We start from the raw sequence: 13,576 nt of genomic DNA, 5'->3' as shown, positions 1-13,576 counted from the left end.
GTTCATTTTCATGTTAGACAAAACATTTTCCCAGTGCATGCCCAGATTATTGTGGTCAATTGTGGTCAATCTAGTCTGAATTTACTAGCTTTTGTAGGCTTACAAAAAGCGGCTGTGAGCTTTAGGCACACTGTCTCTCTGCAATGCTGTTTCTTGGGCTAGTTGGTGGAGTTTGCTCATTTTGACAAAGTGCAAAAAAGAGGCAGGGATGGTCGAGAGACATGGGACAAAGCGCTTTGCCTGTCCCTCGTGCCTGTATATTTTTAGCCCCTGCCCAAAATGACCAGTCCCTGTCCTCTCTTCCTCTATCATGAGATCAATCATGGTGGCAATTCGTTGACCTCACCCCAATGTTTTGTTGTTTCACTATGCCATGCAGCGTTTCAGCAGGATTAGAGTTGACCAATGGCAGAGCTGGTTCAGGGCCACTTGTTGCACCTAACCCTTATCCTCCTGCTTTTTTTGTCCACACAAGAGCTCCTTAGAATGACTTTCCAATCAGTCGGCTGAAGTATGCTCGTGAACGTTAAAGTTGCAAGTTGATAGACCCTTGAAGCAATTTCTCTAAACCAAGAAAATGGCAGATGCTGCGAATATTTATGCAGTTTCTTCTGCGGCGATGCTGTTTCAAGTCATTTTGTTTTTTGAACATTATGTTTCCATTCTCTCCCATTTATTTCCGATTTTATCATTGCAAAGGAGTGGAAATTTGCCTTCCTATCACTAAAAAAAAAAAAAAAAAAGAAGTAGTCTGCAAGGCGTGGTCGCCATTTGTTATCTGTGCACAGCAAAAATGGGTGATGTTCGCTACACGTGGGAACGAAGCTATAGCGATAACTCGACGCGGTCAACTGTGGGTTTCACCGCAAGGTCTCGACATATAGCTGTCTACATCGAATTGACGTGGTATTGTTATCAAAAATAATTTCGAAACGGATTGAACAGGTTCAGCCCAGTTCGTGAATGTGCCTTCGTGCAAGACTCAGGCTCCTATCTCCTGAGGGAAGCAACAACTGCTGCCTTGGTATATCTTGCCGCGTGTCTTCTGCGTGTTTGCTTAGAATTGCTTTCGCACTGCTAGCTGTGCTACTACGCTTATATTTCTGAATCTTTTTGAGTAAGACCACGTGGCTCCTTGATGCTAAGCAGTAAGGATTACAACTAGCGTTAATCTTTGGTTTTATTTTCTTTTACTGCTTTGCATGTTTGTTATCGGAAATGCTTTCAGTAAAAAAAGAAAAATGCCGCTGGTGACCTCGACGTCAAAACTGCGCGCCGAATCAGACTGTCATGTGATTTCCACTCCACACATCGTCGCATATTTCATTCCGGTGGTGTCAATCGACATTCAGCCATTCGGAGGCAAAAATTCTGAGCTTCCTCTACTTACTTTACTAAAACCAACTGACGTGTTCGAAGGTGTGAAGAAAACGATGTCCTATGTCAAAACCAAACGCTACGTTTATTTACTTTTTTTTTTTTTCCGGTACAAAACCGGAATGAGGTGCAAGAAACACCCGAAAAGCTTGGAATTTCACTGCGATGACTAATCGGGGATGACCATGTGCGCTTGTAAAGGGAGGCTGTCATTGTGCTAATAAATACGTTCGATTTTTTTCATTGTGGCAGTCTAAACACAGTGTCAATGTGCGTGTGCCGCGATGGATATCAGTACTCTGTTCTGCACGACCGCCCGATACAGACACGCGCTTCATTCCGTCAACCCACCACATGCACTAAATGTCCGCGAAAGCGTTTACGGTGCATTGCATAATAATAATAATAATAATAATAATAATAATAATAATAACAGACCCCTGGCCTTGAAACATGAATCCACGGCTTCGAGGCTTACTATTTTGAGCATAGCGTAGACGCATAGAGAAGTAGAGAGTGCCGGCTGTGCACGCGCATTAGCCCTACTTGGCCCCACTAATGCCACTGCGTGTGCGCCGAAGGAATCCGGTAATTCGGTTTACATGTAGGCAAGCACTTTTCTCTTGTCACAGTGAAATGCGCCCAGCTGCCCTCTCGGCGTCACTTTGTTTATGTTACGCTGTCTGCAGTCGAAACTTCTCTCTTTCCACGCAGCGTAGTGCGGTCAACTGTCCCACCTTTGCGAAGATGTCCATACACGCTTCGTAAGTGACCAAATACAATTAGACAGACGTACAACGGCTGTTACGTTTCATTATCGTTTCATTACGGTGATTATCGGTGATGACGTCTGGTTTTTGATTATCTATGAGCACATATTTGTAATGTTTATAAGCATGAAAAGCACTGAACCAAAACAGTGTACATTCTCATTTCAGCTAACGCTCGACATTCGGTTCAGCAGCATCGAATTCCTTCGTTTTTTTTTTTTTTTCATCTGTACTCCGTATGCAACGTCGTCCTTTTGCAGTTGTATTTCTTGTAGCGGCTGCGAAGCTACATTCAAAACGGTGCTTTCCGAGAGGACAGCTGCACCTAAGCACACGTGTGCCACTGAAAGCTCTAGGGAACAGAGCACGCACCAACGAAGATGTGAAGGAGACAATCACTCGATACTGCTGGCCGAAACTATTTCTTTTGGTCTACTGTCCTATTCCTTTTTCGACCAGTATTTGAGAGTCGCATGACGCACATAGCATCTAAACGGTGGATCATACGCGTGGTACGCCAGATGGCGTATCGTGATGTCACGTGCGAGCATTTTGCCAGCACACCATGCAGCATAACGTGGCGATATCCGTAGCACTCGCTGTCAAACACATAATGTCTAGATTTTGCGAGAAATACCACTGGACCAACTGCGCGCACGGATGAAGAACCTCGTCCAAGCAACCTGCAATCTGTCAAGGCATGTCTTAATTTTGATAAATTTGCCCTTTTGTCGCCAGCCGAAAAGCAAGCCCGAGACATGTAAATTTACCGGAAGATTCTGCGCATTCTGTTTGGTTTTTGCTAGCCGTGTCACTTGCTATCCGAGCCTGAAGTGCCTAGCAAAATACGAATGCGTGAGGGAAAAAGTACAGGGCCAGAAGTATATTCAGAAAAGCACAAAATAGTGCAAAGCCCCTCAGCGATTGGGCGTGAAGGTTAGCGGCTTAGCACTGCAGGCGAGCGTCCACTGTTCGCACACAATGCAGGAGTGCAAAGGGTGATGCGGTGACCATGTACAGGTTCGTGCGAGCGAATAGCCCCCGCATAAACCACAGTGTATGCGCGCAAAACATGTGCACGCACGCAGTGTGCGTGTCATGTCTTGTCACCTAAAAAAACTTTCACTCCGCGGTCCTTCCCTAATGAACTGTTTGTGTTTCCACTTTGAGTAGATGCGTCTCCTTGTGCTAAGAACCAGTGGTGTCTCGCACCACATTCTCGATCGAGTGGTGCCTCCAGGTATTCATTCATTCCTTTCACTCCACTGACACTCTCTGCTTTCCTCTAGATCATGAATTGTAGCCTCTGCATCAGGTGAGAGAGTTGTCGAAATTCTTCCTCTATGGAATGTTTGAAACTGGATCTGCTGCAGAAAGAAGTTGTTTCGACAGGCAATGAATTTTTGAAAAGTGCGACACTCACCTCACAAACAGCAATGCAAATAGCAAAAAGCAAAACACTTCACAGCACAAAAGTAGTATAGGTGGGTTGCAGAAACCTAGAAGTCAGCAGAGCAAAACCCCTTCACCATGGCAGCCAAACCTGTTTTGAGGGCAGAAATTGGGTGCAGCGCAGAATACTTCTATGTCCAGCCTGATGTCATGCGCAAACGTGTTGAGCAGAATTCCTTCACTATTGAGAGCCTGGAGGAGGTAGGGGCAGGGGAGGTGTTATGAATGGCACTCACAAACGGAGGGGTTCTTAATCCCATAATTGCGACAAGAAGAGGGGTGCAGGAAATGGACAAATGGACGTGGCCATTATTGCCACAATAGACGTCTCCTGCACTGCACCTGATTTCTGCCCCCAAAACAGGTTTGGCCGCCATGGTGAAGGGGTTTTTGCACTGCAGAGAAGCTGACTTCTAGGTTTCTTGACTAGCTTCAATACTTTGAAGGAGTGTAGTCACGCGCGCCTCTCCTGGCAATTGAATGAACTCACACTTTTGCTGCTTTTACCTAGATGGCGCTAGCAGTAAAAAACCTTTAATGACCGAATACAGGTGCAAATACTAATTATCACCATGGTTTGTGCTCCTTATTTTAACTTTATTTTACAGTAATACAATATTAAAAAAAAAAGCAAACTCAAACAAGGCTCACGTTGTTGAGTATGACGACCTTCTCGATTGAATGTCGTGTAGGAAAAATTTATTATATTTGAAGGCTCAGTATAATCGTGCTAATTGTATAAAGCGCAATTTGCGCTCATTTTCACAAATAACTACTATTCTAGTTTTGCCATGCATGATTCCTAGGCTGTAGAATGAGCAGTTTTTCTGGTCAAGCTATGCGGTGTGAGGCAGTATTACCGAAATCTTCAAATTGGAAAGGTAATTAAAAACGAACTAGCAAATAAATTTCGATGAAACTTCGTACACTCAACTATTATAATGTGCGCCCGAAGTGGTAAATATTTTACTGCTGTGCACGTTGATAAAGCGCAGATATTCTTGCCCAAAATAGCCAAACTTTACCATGTTTAAAAGGCTGCCGATCAAATACTGATTAAATTAAAACTAATTACGCATCATTTTCCCTAATACAAATACCTATTATATGTGTAGGCCAAAGAAAACTGTTCTAAGTGCAGCAGTTTCTTCAGCAAATTAATCCGAAGTGGGTATATCAACGACGCTAGCGAATTTGTCATCTGCAATACCACCTCTCATGCAGTTGATAACGTTGGCACACTAAAGCAGCGCACATCATTTGACAGAGTGTATATTAAGCTTTCGAATGACGCTTACATTGTGATGTTCGAAAAAGAACAACGCGCAGAATGCTCACGCAAACATTGCCTAAAATGGCACATTCGCGCCGCCGGAGTGGGACCCCCGCCATAAGGCGAAAGCCTTTCTAGGCTCATGGAACGAAATCCCGTGCGTGAGATCTGTCATATTCCGCGAGGTGTGTTCTTGTCTAGCGTTCCTGCCATCTGCAATCTCACACTTGAATGTGTGCCAAGAAACACCACGTGACAGAAGCGATGGTGTACCGTTCAAATTCACACTTGCCAAAGAAAGTATGACAGATACTGTGCCTTCCCTTTCCTGTAAATCAATTATATGTAGCACTGCAACAAATGCCGATAAGAGGCAAATGATAGGAGAGGAAGGGTAGGCTTTTGCCAATCTCCTCTTAAGAGACATCTAAGAGGCCCTCTAATTTTTTTGGTCGTGTTGAAAATGGAAAGCGACACTCCTCCAGTCACGCAACACATGGTCCCTTATGCAACTCACCACTGTAGTCGCCTCATTGTTCTCCGAAACTGGAGGGGGGCCAGCACTAACACGCAGCACACCGGCAATCATCGCTGCATTCACTAAGCATGCAGTCGAGTCTTGTGTTACAATAGCCACCTTAGTTGTTAAATTGGAGGCCTAGCAATGAGTCAGCAGAAAGGGATATGAGCCTTTGTTGTTTGCTGGTATTTTCTGCTATTATTCCGTGACAGTCTGTGATTACAAGGTCTGGGAGCATCTAAATATTTGGTAGTCTGTGCTGCGTAATGTGGAGATGAAAACTATGACCCTACATGAGGAGGACATGTTTTAGCCCCGCTATATACAAACATGTACAGCAGCAGAGACATAGCGCAGTCTTGTTTCAGTAGTTTGCCTATGTTCACTGACTGGGAGTGGACGCCTGCAACAACGCCCACCAGTTTTCCAGTTATAACAAGAGACACCGCACTCATATCCATTCGGATGGCATGCCAATATCTGTCATGCAGGACACTGTCATAGCCTGAGAAGCACACAACAAGGCAGTAGGACTCCTTGTATGCAATCTCTACCCATTTGGTCAGCACAAGTATACTGTCCTCAATACTCCTTTAATGGTGGAACCCATTTTGCAGCTTTGTGAAGTGATCCGCTTTTCTCCGCCCAATTGTTCCTCCACCCCTTTATTGCATAGGCATAACGGCGATACAAAATGGTCACTGCCGTCAATTGCTTGTGGTACTACAAAAGTAGGCTCTCGTTCCCATCCTTATTTGGCGTTAGCATAACTTTCTCACAGAGCCAGTCAGCAAGGACAGGCTTACATTGAATGATCTCTGTATAGCTTTGCACAAGCCATTCTGGTGCTTTCTCGGCAATGCTAAGAAATATTACAGGCATCTCATGCCATCTGTAATGAGGCCACATAAACATATAGAACTTGTTAAACAAATTTCAAACAATAATTAGGGCAGCTGTTTCTAGATCTGCATCATCATTATCATTACTGCATCGTTTTGTTCTTGTCTCGGCAGCGCAGCCAGCACTGTAGCTGCGGCGAGGAAGTCTGCCAAGTGCATCCGCGCATTGATGGATGAATATATCCAGTAACTGTTCATGGATTCTGACTCATATGCAAGCGACAATGATGAGGCAGCTCAGGTAAATGACTAGCCATGCTCAGACGGCGAGGAAGGGCCCCTGCCACCTAAGAATACAAGGAAGAAGATGAAACCTGACGAGCGGAATCAGGAACGTCTTATGCCCTTCGGAGCATTGTAGAGCATTACTAGCATAAATTTTTCATGTACCTAAAATGCAAAAAAAAAACAAGCCTGGAGAGCATGCAAAAAATAAGACCCGGCAAGGAATGAGGAACAAGCAGAAAAAAAACTTGGCAGTGAAAGGGTTAACTAAACCCCACTGATTGACTATTTTACTATCACAGTTGGGTGGTCAGTCCCATTGGGAGTTCGAAGCCGTGAACAAGGCAATGCCATATCAGTTTTTAAAACGAAGAAAAACTAATTTTCTAAAGCTCTGCAGTGGTAGGAAATCCAACACTTTGCCATACAAAACTGAAACTGAGCGCAAGAGATGCACAGGAAGGTCAGTACAGAATGCGACATCTGGTGATGATATTGAGCAATGGCAGTGGCGCTCGGTTGGAACTGGAAGTGGTATTGCACCATGTCACATGCATTATTTTGCCTCGCAGTTTAGTGCATGGGAAAGGCCAGTCATTGAAAACTGCGTAGCCGTTATTTTTAGAGTAACAGCAAAATAAAGTGCATGACATGTCACAGTAGAGCAGGCAGTCTTGCCAAAGGAAAGGGAGTCTCAAGATTTTCATTCCGCCTAATGAGGTTACTGCCACTTTTTCAGGCACTGCATGCATTAGCCTTCACATATGTTGTCACCGGGCCTACAAAACATAGCACTTCGTGCCAAATGCTTTGTATTAAAGGGACACTAAAAAGAAAAATGAAGTGGGCTTGCATCGAAAGAATGCCAGGTCCTGGTTACAAAAAAGCCACTCTTAAGCGCTAGCCGCATGAGGCGACAATTCGCGGCGACATGCCGCGCGACGGCTGCCGCGCGACGCCGTCGTGTGACGAGTTGAGGGCCGCCAAAGCATTGTCGCTCGGTTTCTGGGATTTTAGAAAATTTTGCGTGTCGCCCGGAAGCAGCTCGCGAGGCAGCCATTCGCAGAGGGCTTTAGGGTGCTCAACTTCCGTTCTGGCTTTTTTTCTTCTTTTTATTGCGTGTGAAGTTTGTTTTCCTAGTCCGGTTTGGTCGAAGAACCTGGTGCCTTCACGCGCTCACTTCGTCTGATCCGTGTATATATGAGTGCATCGAGATAATTCAGTAAAAGCTTGGAAGGGTAATAAAAGAAAGAAAAAGGTTAGCGTGGCTAGATATTGTTACGATACGGCAAGCCGATGAAAACAGGAGAACAGAGGACAGAGAGATGGTCGATGACAGTGAGATGACGTTTAATGAAAATGTTGCCGGGCCTAGCACGAGCGCTCCTGTCCGCGCCACTGCCCGCTTCTTCTTCCTTGATGTCCGTAACATGACCCGGGGCCACCGAGCGATCGTCCCGATCGTGGACGCGGAAATGCACGATGTTGATGATTCCATGGCATCATGATGGGCGTGTCTAGATGCTTGAAAAAGAAGAGGAAGAAGGAAGAATAGAATGGCTTGCCGGCACGATGATTCGCGATGAACCTTGGCAGGACGCTCTCGGGCCATACGTTGCCACGACTCGATGGCGGAGGCCAAGGCACGCACCGCATGGCATAGGCAGGGGAGAATGTCTTGAAGTGTAGCGGTGTCTTGGGTCGTAGGGTCCTTGGTCGGCACATCAGGTCAGTGGGGTCACATGAGGTCATTCGGGTCTCTCTTGTGTCTTGTGGGCTTGTGTGGCGTCTCGGGTCAGTCTCTCCTTTGTCGTGTCTTGTGGTCGGGGCGGAGGAACGGCAAGGTCTTGCTGGGTCCGGCAGGCTGGGGAACAGCCATGCAGTGCCTCCTAACCTTTCGCCGACGGCGCAAGTCGCAGGGCGCTGATGCTCCGGACCAGGATGGGGGGGGTGATGATGAAGTACCAGCACCTCCAACCAAATGTTACGATACGGCAAGCCGATGAAAACAGGAGAACAGAGGACAGAGAGATGGTCGATGACAGTGAGATGACGTTTAATGAAAATGTTGCCGGGCCTAGCGCGAGCGCTCCTGTCCGCGCCACTGCCCGCTTCTTCTTCCTTGATGTCGTCCGTAACAATATTGCTAATTTCTAAAAGGAGCAGGAGAAAGTCGCTACGTGCTTGCAATGCAAGTCGGCATCGCAGTGTAGTAGTGCACCGCTGCGCTGTGATCCTTTAAAATACGATGCATTACAAGAAATTTCATCGGTGTTTTATCGTACTCATGCTGTTTAGTGTTAGAAATAGGATATAGCGTGATTGCATTCCCTTGACTGAATGACGAGGCGGCGGTAACAGAGCAACGCTGAAAACGCGCCTCTCTGTCGCTGATCCCCGTCGCTCCGTGCGGTATGCACCAGCGACAACGACAGGCATTGGCGGCGGCGTCGCGCGATGGATCGCTAGGGGTTGTCGCCTCATGCGGTTACCGCTTTACTGAAAACAGAGCTGTTATAAGGTAGTAAAGAGGAAGAACAGGAATACAGGTATCGCCGCCACAGCCGAAATGGCCGAGGCTCGCAACTACAATTCACGTGACGCTCAAGGGATCCCGGAGGTTGACAAGTGCGAATTACATTGATTGTTTGAATGCGGTAGTCAGTTTTGTCTCGAATATGATAGCATGCTTTTATCACAAGTAAACGACGGCGAAAAAACAAAAAGACAATATAAATGTTTTAAGGCAAATATAAAAATATACTTGGCGGCACCACAGGCGTCCGCTTAATTTCGGTTATGTTCCCGCTCAGGCACTTCGTGCGTGCTTAGATAGTTTTGTTTTGGACCAGCGGCGCCTGAAATACGAGCTTGCAGCAGCAGATACATCTACCCTAAGTGCGTATCGAATGAAGATCATGACTTGGCATGCACCTGCGAAGTATTCTCTGCTCCCTGTGCGCCAGCAATCATGAAGTCTCCTCTTGCTTTATAGTGTGCGTCATCCTACCCTACTACGTAGTAGGAAAAAAAAGTTTGAATTCGAACAGCGAGAACAAAAAAAAAACCCTTCTTATCGCAATATCTCAGCAATAATTAGATTTTTTGCTGCCGGATATGCGGCGACAGTGTCACCAAATGCAGTTTATTAGATTTTGATAGCATATTTGGGTGTCTTTAATGTCCCTTTAACTTGCTTTTGCTGAATGTGTGTTTAGCTTATTGGCTGAACCAAATGCATCGGTTCCGACTTTGGTAATTGGTATTTTTATAACTGCTTTTATGGTCCCTTTCTTATAACTTTCTCTTTCATGCTTACAGATGGCCTGCCGACAGTATTCAAACAAGATGGCTCCAATGCCCAGGCCCGCTCATTGCCCATAGAGGTAGGCAAACACTGTGCTTTGCAAAAAGATTTAATTCTTTGTTTTTATTTATAATGGCATGGTCTCATTTCTCAAGAACAGCAGTTCTTAAATAGGGGACTGCAAAATATTTGGGGTCTTTGAAGCTATTGCACTTTGATGGGGCCACCCCTTCGACGGCCTAGTGGCTGAACTCAATGATGCAGCAGGTGCTCTGACATCTAAATCGTGCCAGATAATGGATTTGTAAGTTTTAAAATGCACTTCCCTTGGTTGCATTGATTGGATAACTTGAATACATTTGATGATACTTCCTCAAAAGCTCTTGATATGCACTGAAGTTTGTATGTATGCATGGGTATGTGTGCAGTAGCCTAGTTTGAAATAAACGGAGAAGAAATCAGTGTGCTTAGTCTTGTTGTTAGACATCACACAAAAATGTGTTTTCTTGGTGCGGCTTTATCTTAAAGGCAAGAAACAGCATTTTTTTTTTTTTTTCTCATCAAAACAAAGCAGAAGATTGTGAGAGATTTTTAAAGCAGACTGAAAAATGTTGCAGTGGCAAAACATGTTGCATACACTACCGTGTTTGGCATGGGGGAGAATGGAGTGAGGGTGTGCCAACAGCTTCAGTAAGGTTCCAAAGTGCTTGCAGGTGAACAGATTTGTGCATTGAAGTGAGAGGTCTGTGCCTGGAATTTTTCACTAAGCAGTCCACTGTTACATGCCTAGTCCAGGTGTTTTTGCGAGCTTTTAGGACGTGATAGTTTAAACCACTGAACGGCCAGAAATTCAAGCAGTATCTCTCGTGCAGGCAAAGAAATTATTGACTGTGCCTTTTGGGTCTGTACAGACTAGGAAATATAATGCAGAGGCAAAACAAGCATAATCTACCATCTGCTCTCGAGCTTCACTTTCGTTCTGCGACATCACTACAATATTTAAAAAAAAAATTATTAGGCATGGATCCACTGGCATGGATGACACAGGAGGTGGTTGCCAGTTGCCTGCGTAAATTTAACGAGGGGTTGGTTGCTGCGAAACAGCAGGTCATCTTGATTTCAAAAAGCTGCTTCGTTCATAAATTAGGGGTTTGCAAATATTTGAAATTTCAAATACGAATCTAATGTGTTCGTTATTCAATTCATAATCGAAAAACTGATATTTGGAATTTTCAAATAATATTCTGAAGTTATCACACACACACAGAAAAGTTTTGAATTCATTGCATTTTCACCACACTGCATGCTTCACTGCAATGCTCGACTGCACAGACTGCTATCTTGTGAAGTGGAACTTCCTGACAGAGCGCAAATCAAAGCGCTTGATGAAACCAAGAAAATAATGTAATTCTTAATTCAGTGTCACATAAAACATGTCAAAAGCATATCTATACTCAATTTTTCAGTAGGGCATACACTTTCGTGCAGCTCTAATTTAATTTTATTGGCAAATACCATGTGAATACTAAATAAACAAGATGACCATTGTGTGCTATATATATATATATTTTTTTTTTTCACTGATCAGATATTAAATATTCAATTTGATATTTAAAGGCTTTTTCTTTTTTTTTTTCATGATCCTTATTTCAAAATTTCTATATTCACACACCTCAAGTCATAATATTACATCAAAGCTGACTGCAGTGAGCGTGAAATTCTTACTGGAAAGCATGACAGCCAAGAGCCAGCGCCTACACCAAGGCATAATCACTATGTTAAAGAAGCACTACAGTCAAATCCCACTGCAACGAAACATTTCAAATTCCGCATCAGCCCGCCACAGAAAGTAACGGAACAAATTTCTCGTCACAGTGAACCATTTTTGAGGTGCATATCTGCTTTTTCCAGTGTGAAGCTGCATATTTTAAAGTTTAAGTGGCATTCACATGGGGGAGAAGGCGGGGGGGTGCCACCAGCCGGCAGAACCTACTCCCGCATTCACATGAGCGGTAGAGTACGAAATGCATGGGTCCAGAATGCGAGTTCAGTGACCACCAAGGAGAGCGAGTCTGTGCTGCTTGTCCCGTTCCTTCGCCGCAGCAATATTCATTGTACTCATTAATAAATAGACTAGCGCGTATAACACGGGCACATTCATGGCAGAAGACAGGACGAGCACTCAACGTCAACTGAGGATTTACTGTGGGCAGGTGGTTGCATTGTCATGCCAGACGACAGAGGATGCAAAAGGCTGAAGCGTACAGCAATACCATACGTTCACCAGCTATCGCAACGGCTGAAGAAAAGTTGGAGACAAGTGCAGTGTGGACGTTTTATTCACTGCCCCCGAAAAGCCGGTGCGCATGTGCAAAGCCATCAATGAGAAGAAGAAGCCGGTCTGCACCATAAAACATGAACGCGTTTGTAACCTGCATTGCCGGCGTCGTTTACTGCATACCCCTCTCCTACGGTAGATGCTACGTGGGGCAGTCTGGTCGCTGCCTAAATGATAGACTACGAAAGCACCGTACATTGGTGGATTCATTGGCGGGGGGCGGCCATTTGGCCAACCATTGTAAGCGTTGCGGGTGCGTGCCGGCATTTGATGCAACGTGTGTGCTTGGTAGTGGAGGCACAAGGTTAGGGCGTGCGATATGTTAGGTATATCACATTAACAGGAAAGGCGATAAGTGTGTCAGTGCGCCTTCAATCGCCTTATCCAGAAAAGAAGTGTACCCAAAGAACAGTGCCACATTTTGATTAGGTTTTGCTTGTATGGTTTTCACTTAGTGTACGCATGTGCCACCGAAGTGCTTTCATGTACCTTTTTTGTAAGTAAATCCTCAGTTGATGTTCAGCGCTCGTCCTGTCTTCTTCTATGTCTGTGTCCGTGTTATATGCGCTAGTCTTTTTATTAATGACAAACCGATTAGCCCAGTTTTCTGCCTTGACGACATTCATTGTACCTTGTTGAAATTCGTGTAGTGTGGATTGGGCAGACAAGGTTCAAGGAAGCCAGAGACAGGTTTACATTGAAGTAGTGAGGAAATTTTATATACAATATCGTATCAGTTTCAGGTCAATATAAGGGCACAATGACAAGGTAGGCATCAGAGCCACAACAGGAAGAGACTAGATCACATCCTCACTCCCCTTTCCCTTATTCTTAGGTGATGGTTGCAGTAACTTCACACATGAAATAAACCCCGCTATATAGTAAATGCGCGTCCGAACCCAACCTCAAGTTTGCCTGTGCAACTACAGTGCAGATATAGTAAAATGAAACTGAAGTCATAGTTCATCTACCATAGATGACCATTTTTTTCCCCTGCCGGGGTGGCGCAGTGGTTACGGCGCTCGACTACTGTTCCCAAGGATGCGGGATCAAATCCTGGCCTCGGTGGCTGCTTTTCAATGGAAGCGAAAAGCAAGGCGCCCGTGTGTTGTGCAATGTCAGTGCATGTTAAAGAACCCCAGGTGGTCGAAATTTCCGGAATCCTCCACTACGGCGTCTCTCATAGCCCGAGTCGCTTTGGGACGTTAAACCCCACAAATCAACAAACCAACCAACATTTTTGATAAAAAAATTTGTTATAGTAATGTTCGTCTGGCCGTGGCAGCATACTTTGCATGAAATGATGTCTCCGCTTGCGCGCGCTTCCTTGGATCGCTAAAAAACATCATTTTGTTTTGTAGAAAAAAAAATGCAGTTATTTTTTTCTTTATTTTGCTTTGCCACTGGGCACT

General features: G+C 44.9%; 1 protein-coding gene across 2 annotated transcripts in view; it reads left to right on the top strand.

Annotated features, from left to right (window-relative positions):
- The window catches only part of LOC146207360 (uncharacterized), a 51,166-nt gene that overhangs the window by 11,033 nt on the left and 26,557 nt on the right, over positions 1-13,576 (top strand). For both annotated transcript variants that reach the window (XM_084586787.1, XM_084586867.1), the window contains exon 4: positions 9,841-9,905. In XM_084586787.1, coding sequence (XP_084442913.1) covers positions 9,841-9,905 — 65 coding nt within the window. The remainder of the gene's footprint in view (positions 1-9,840; positions 9,906-13,576) is intronic.

Source organism: Amblyomma maculatum, chromosome 1 (assembly GCF_055883805.1).
Source record: "Amblyomma maculatum isolate TAMU_Amacu chromosome 1, ASM5588380v1, whole genome shotgun sequence".
Classification (NCBI taxonomy): domain Eukaryota; kingdom Metazoa; phylum Arthropoda; class Arachnida; order Ixodida; family Ixodidae; genus Amblyomma; species Amblyomma maculatum.
This window is presented reverse-complemented; position numbering and strand designations above follow the sequence as displayed.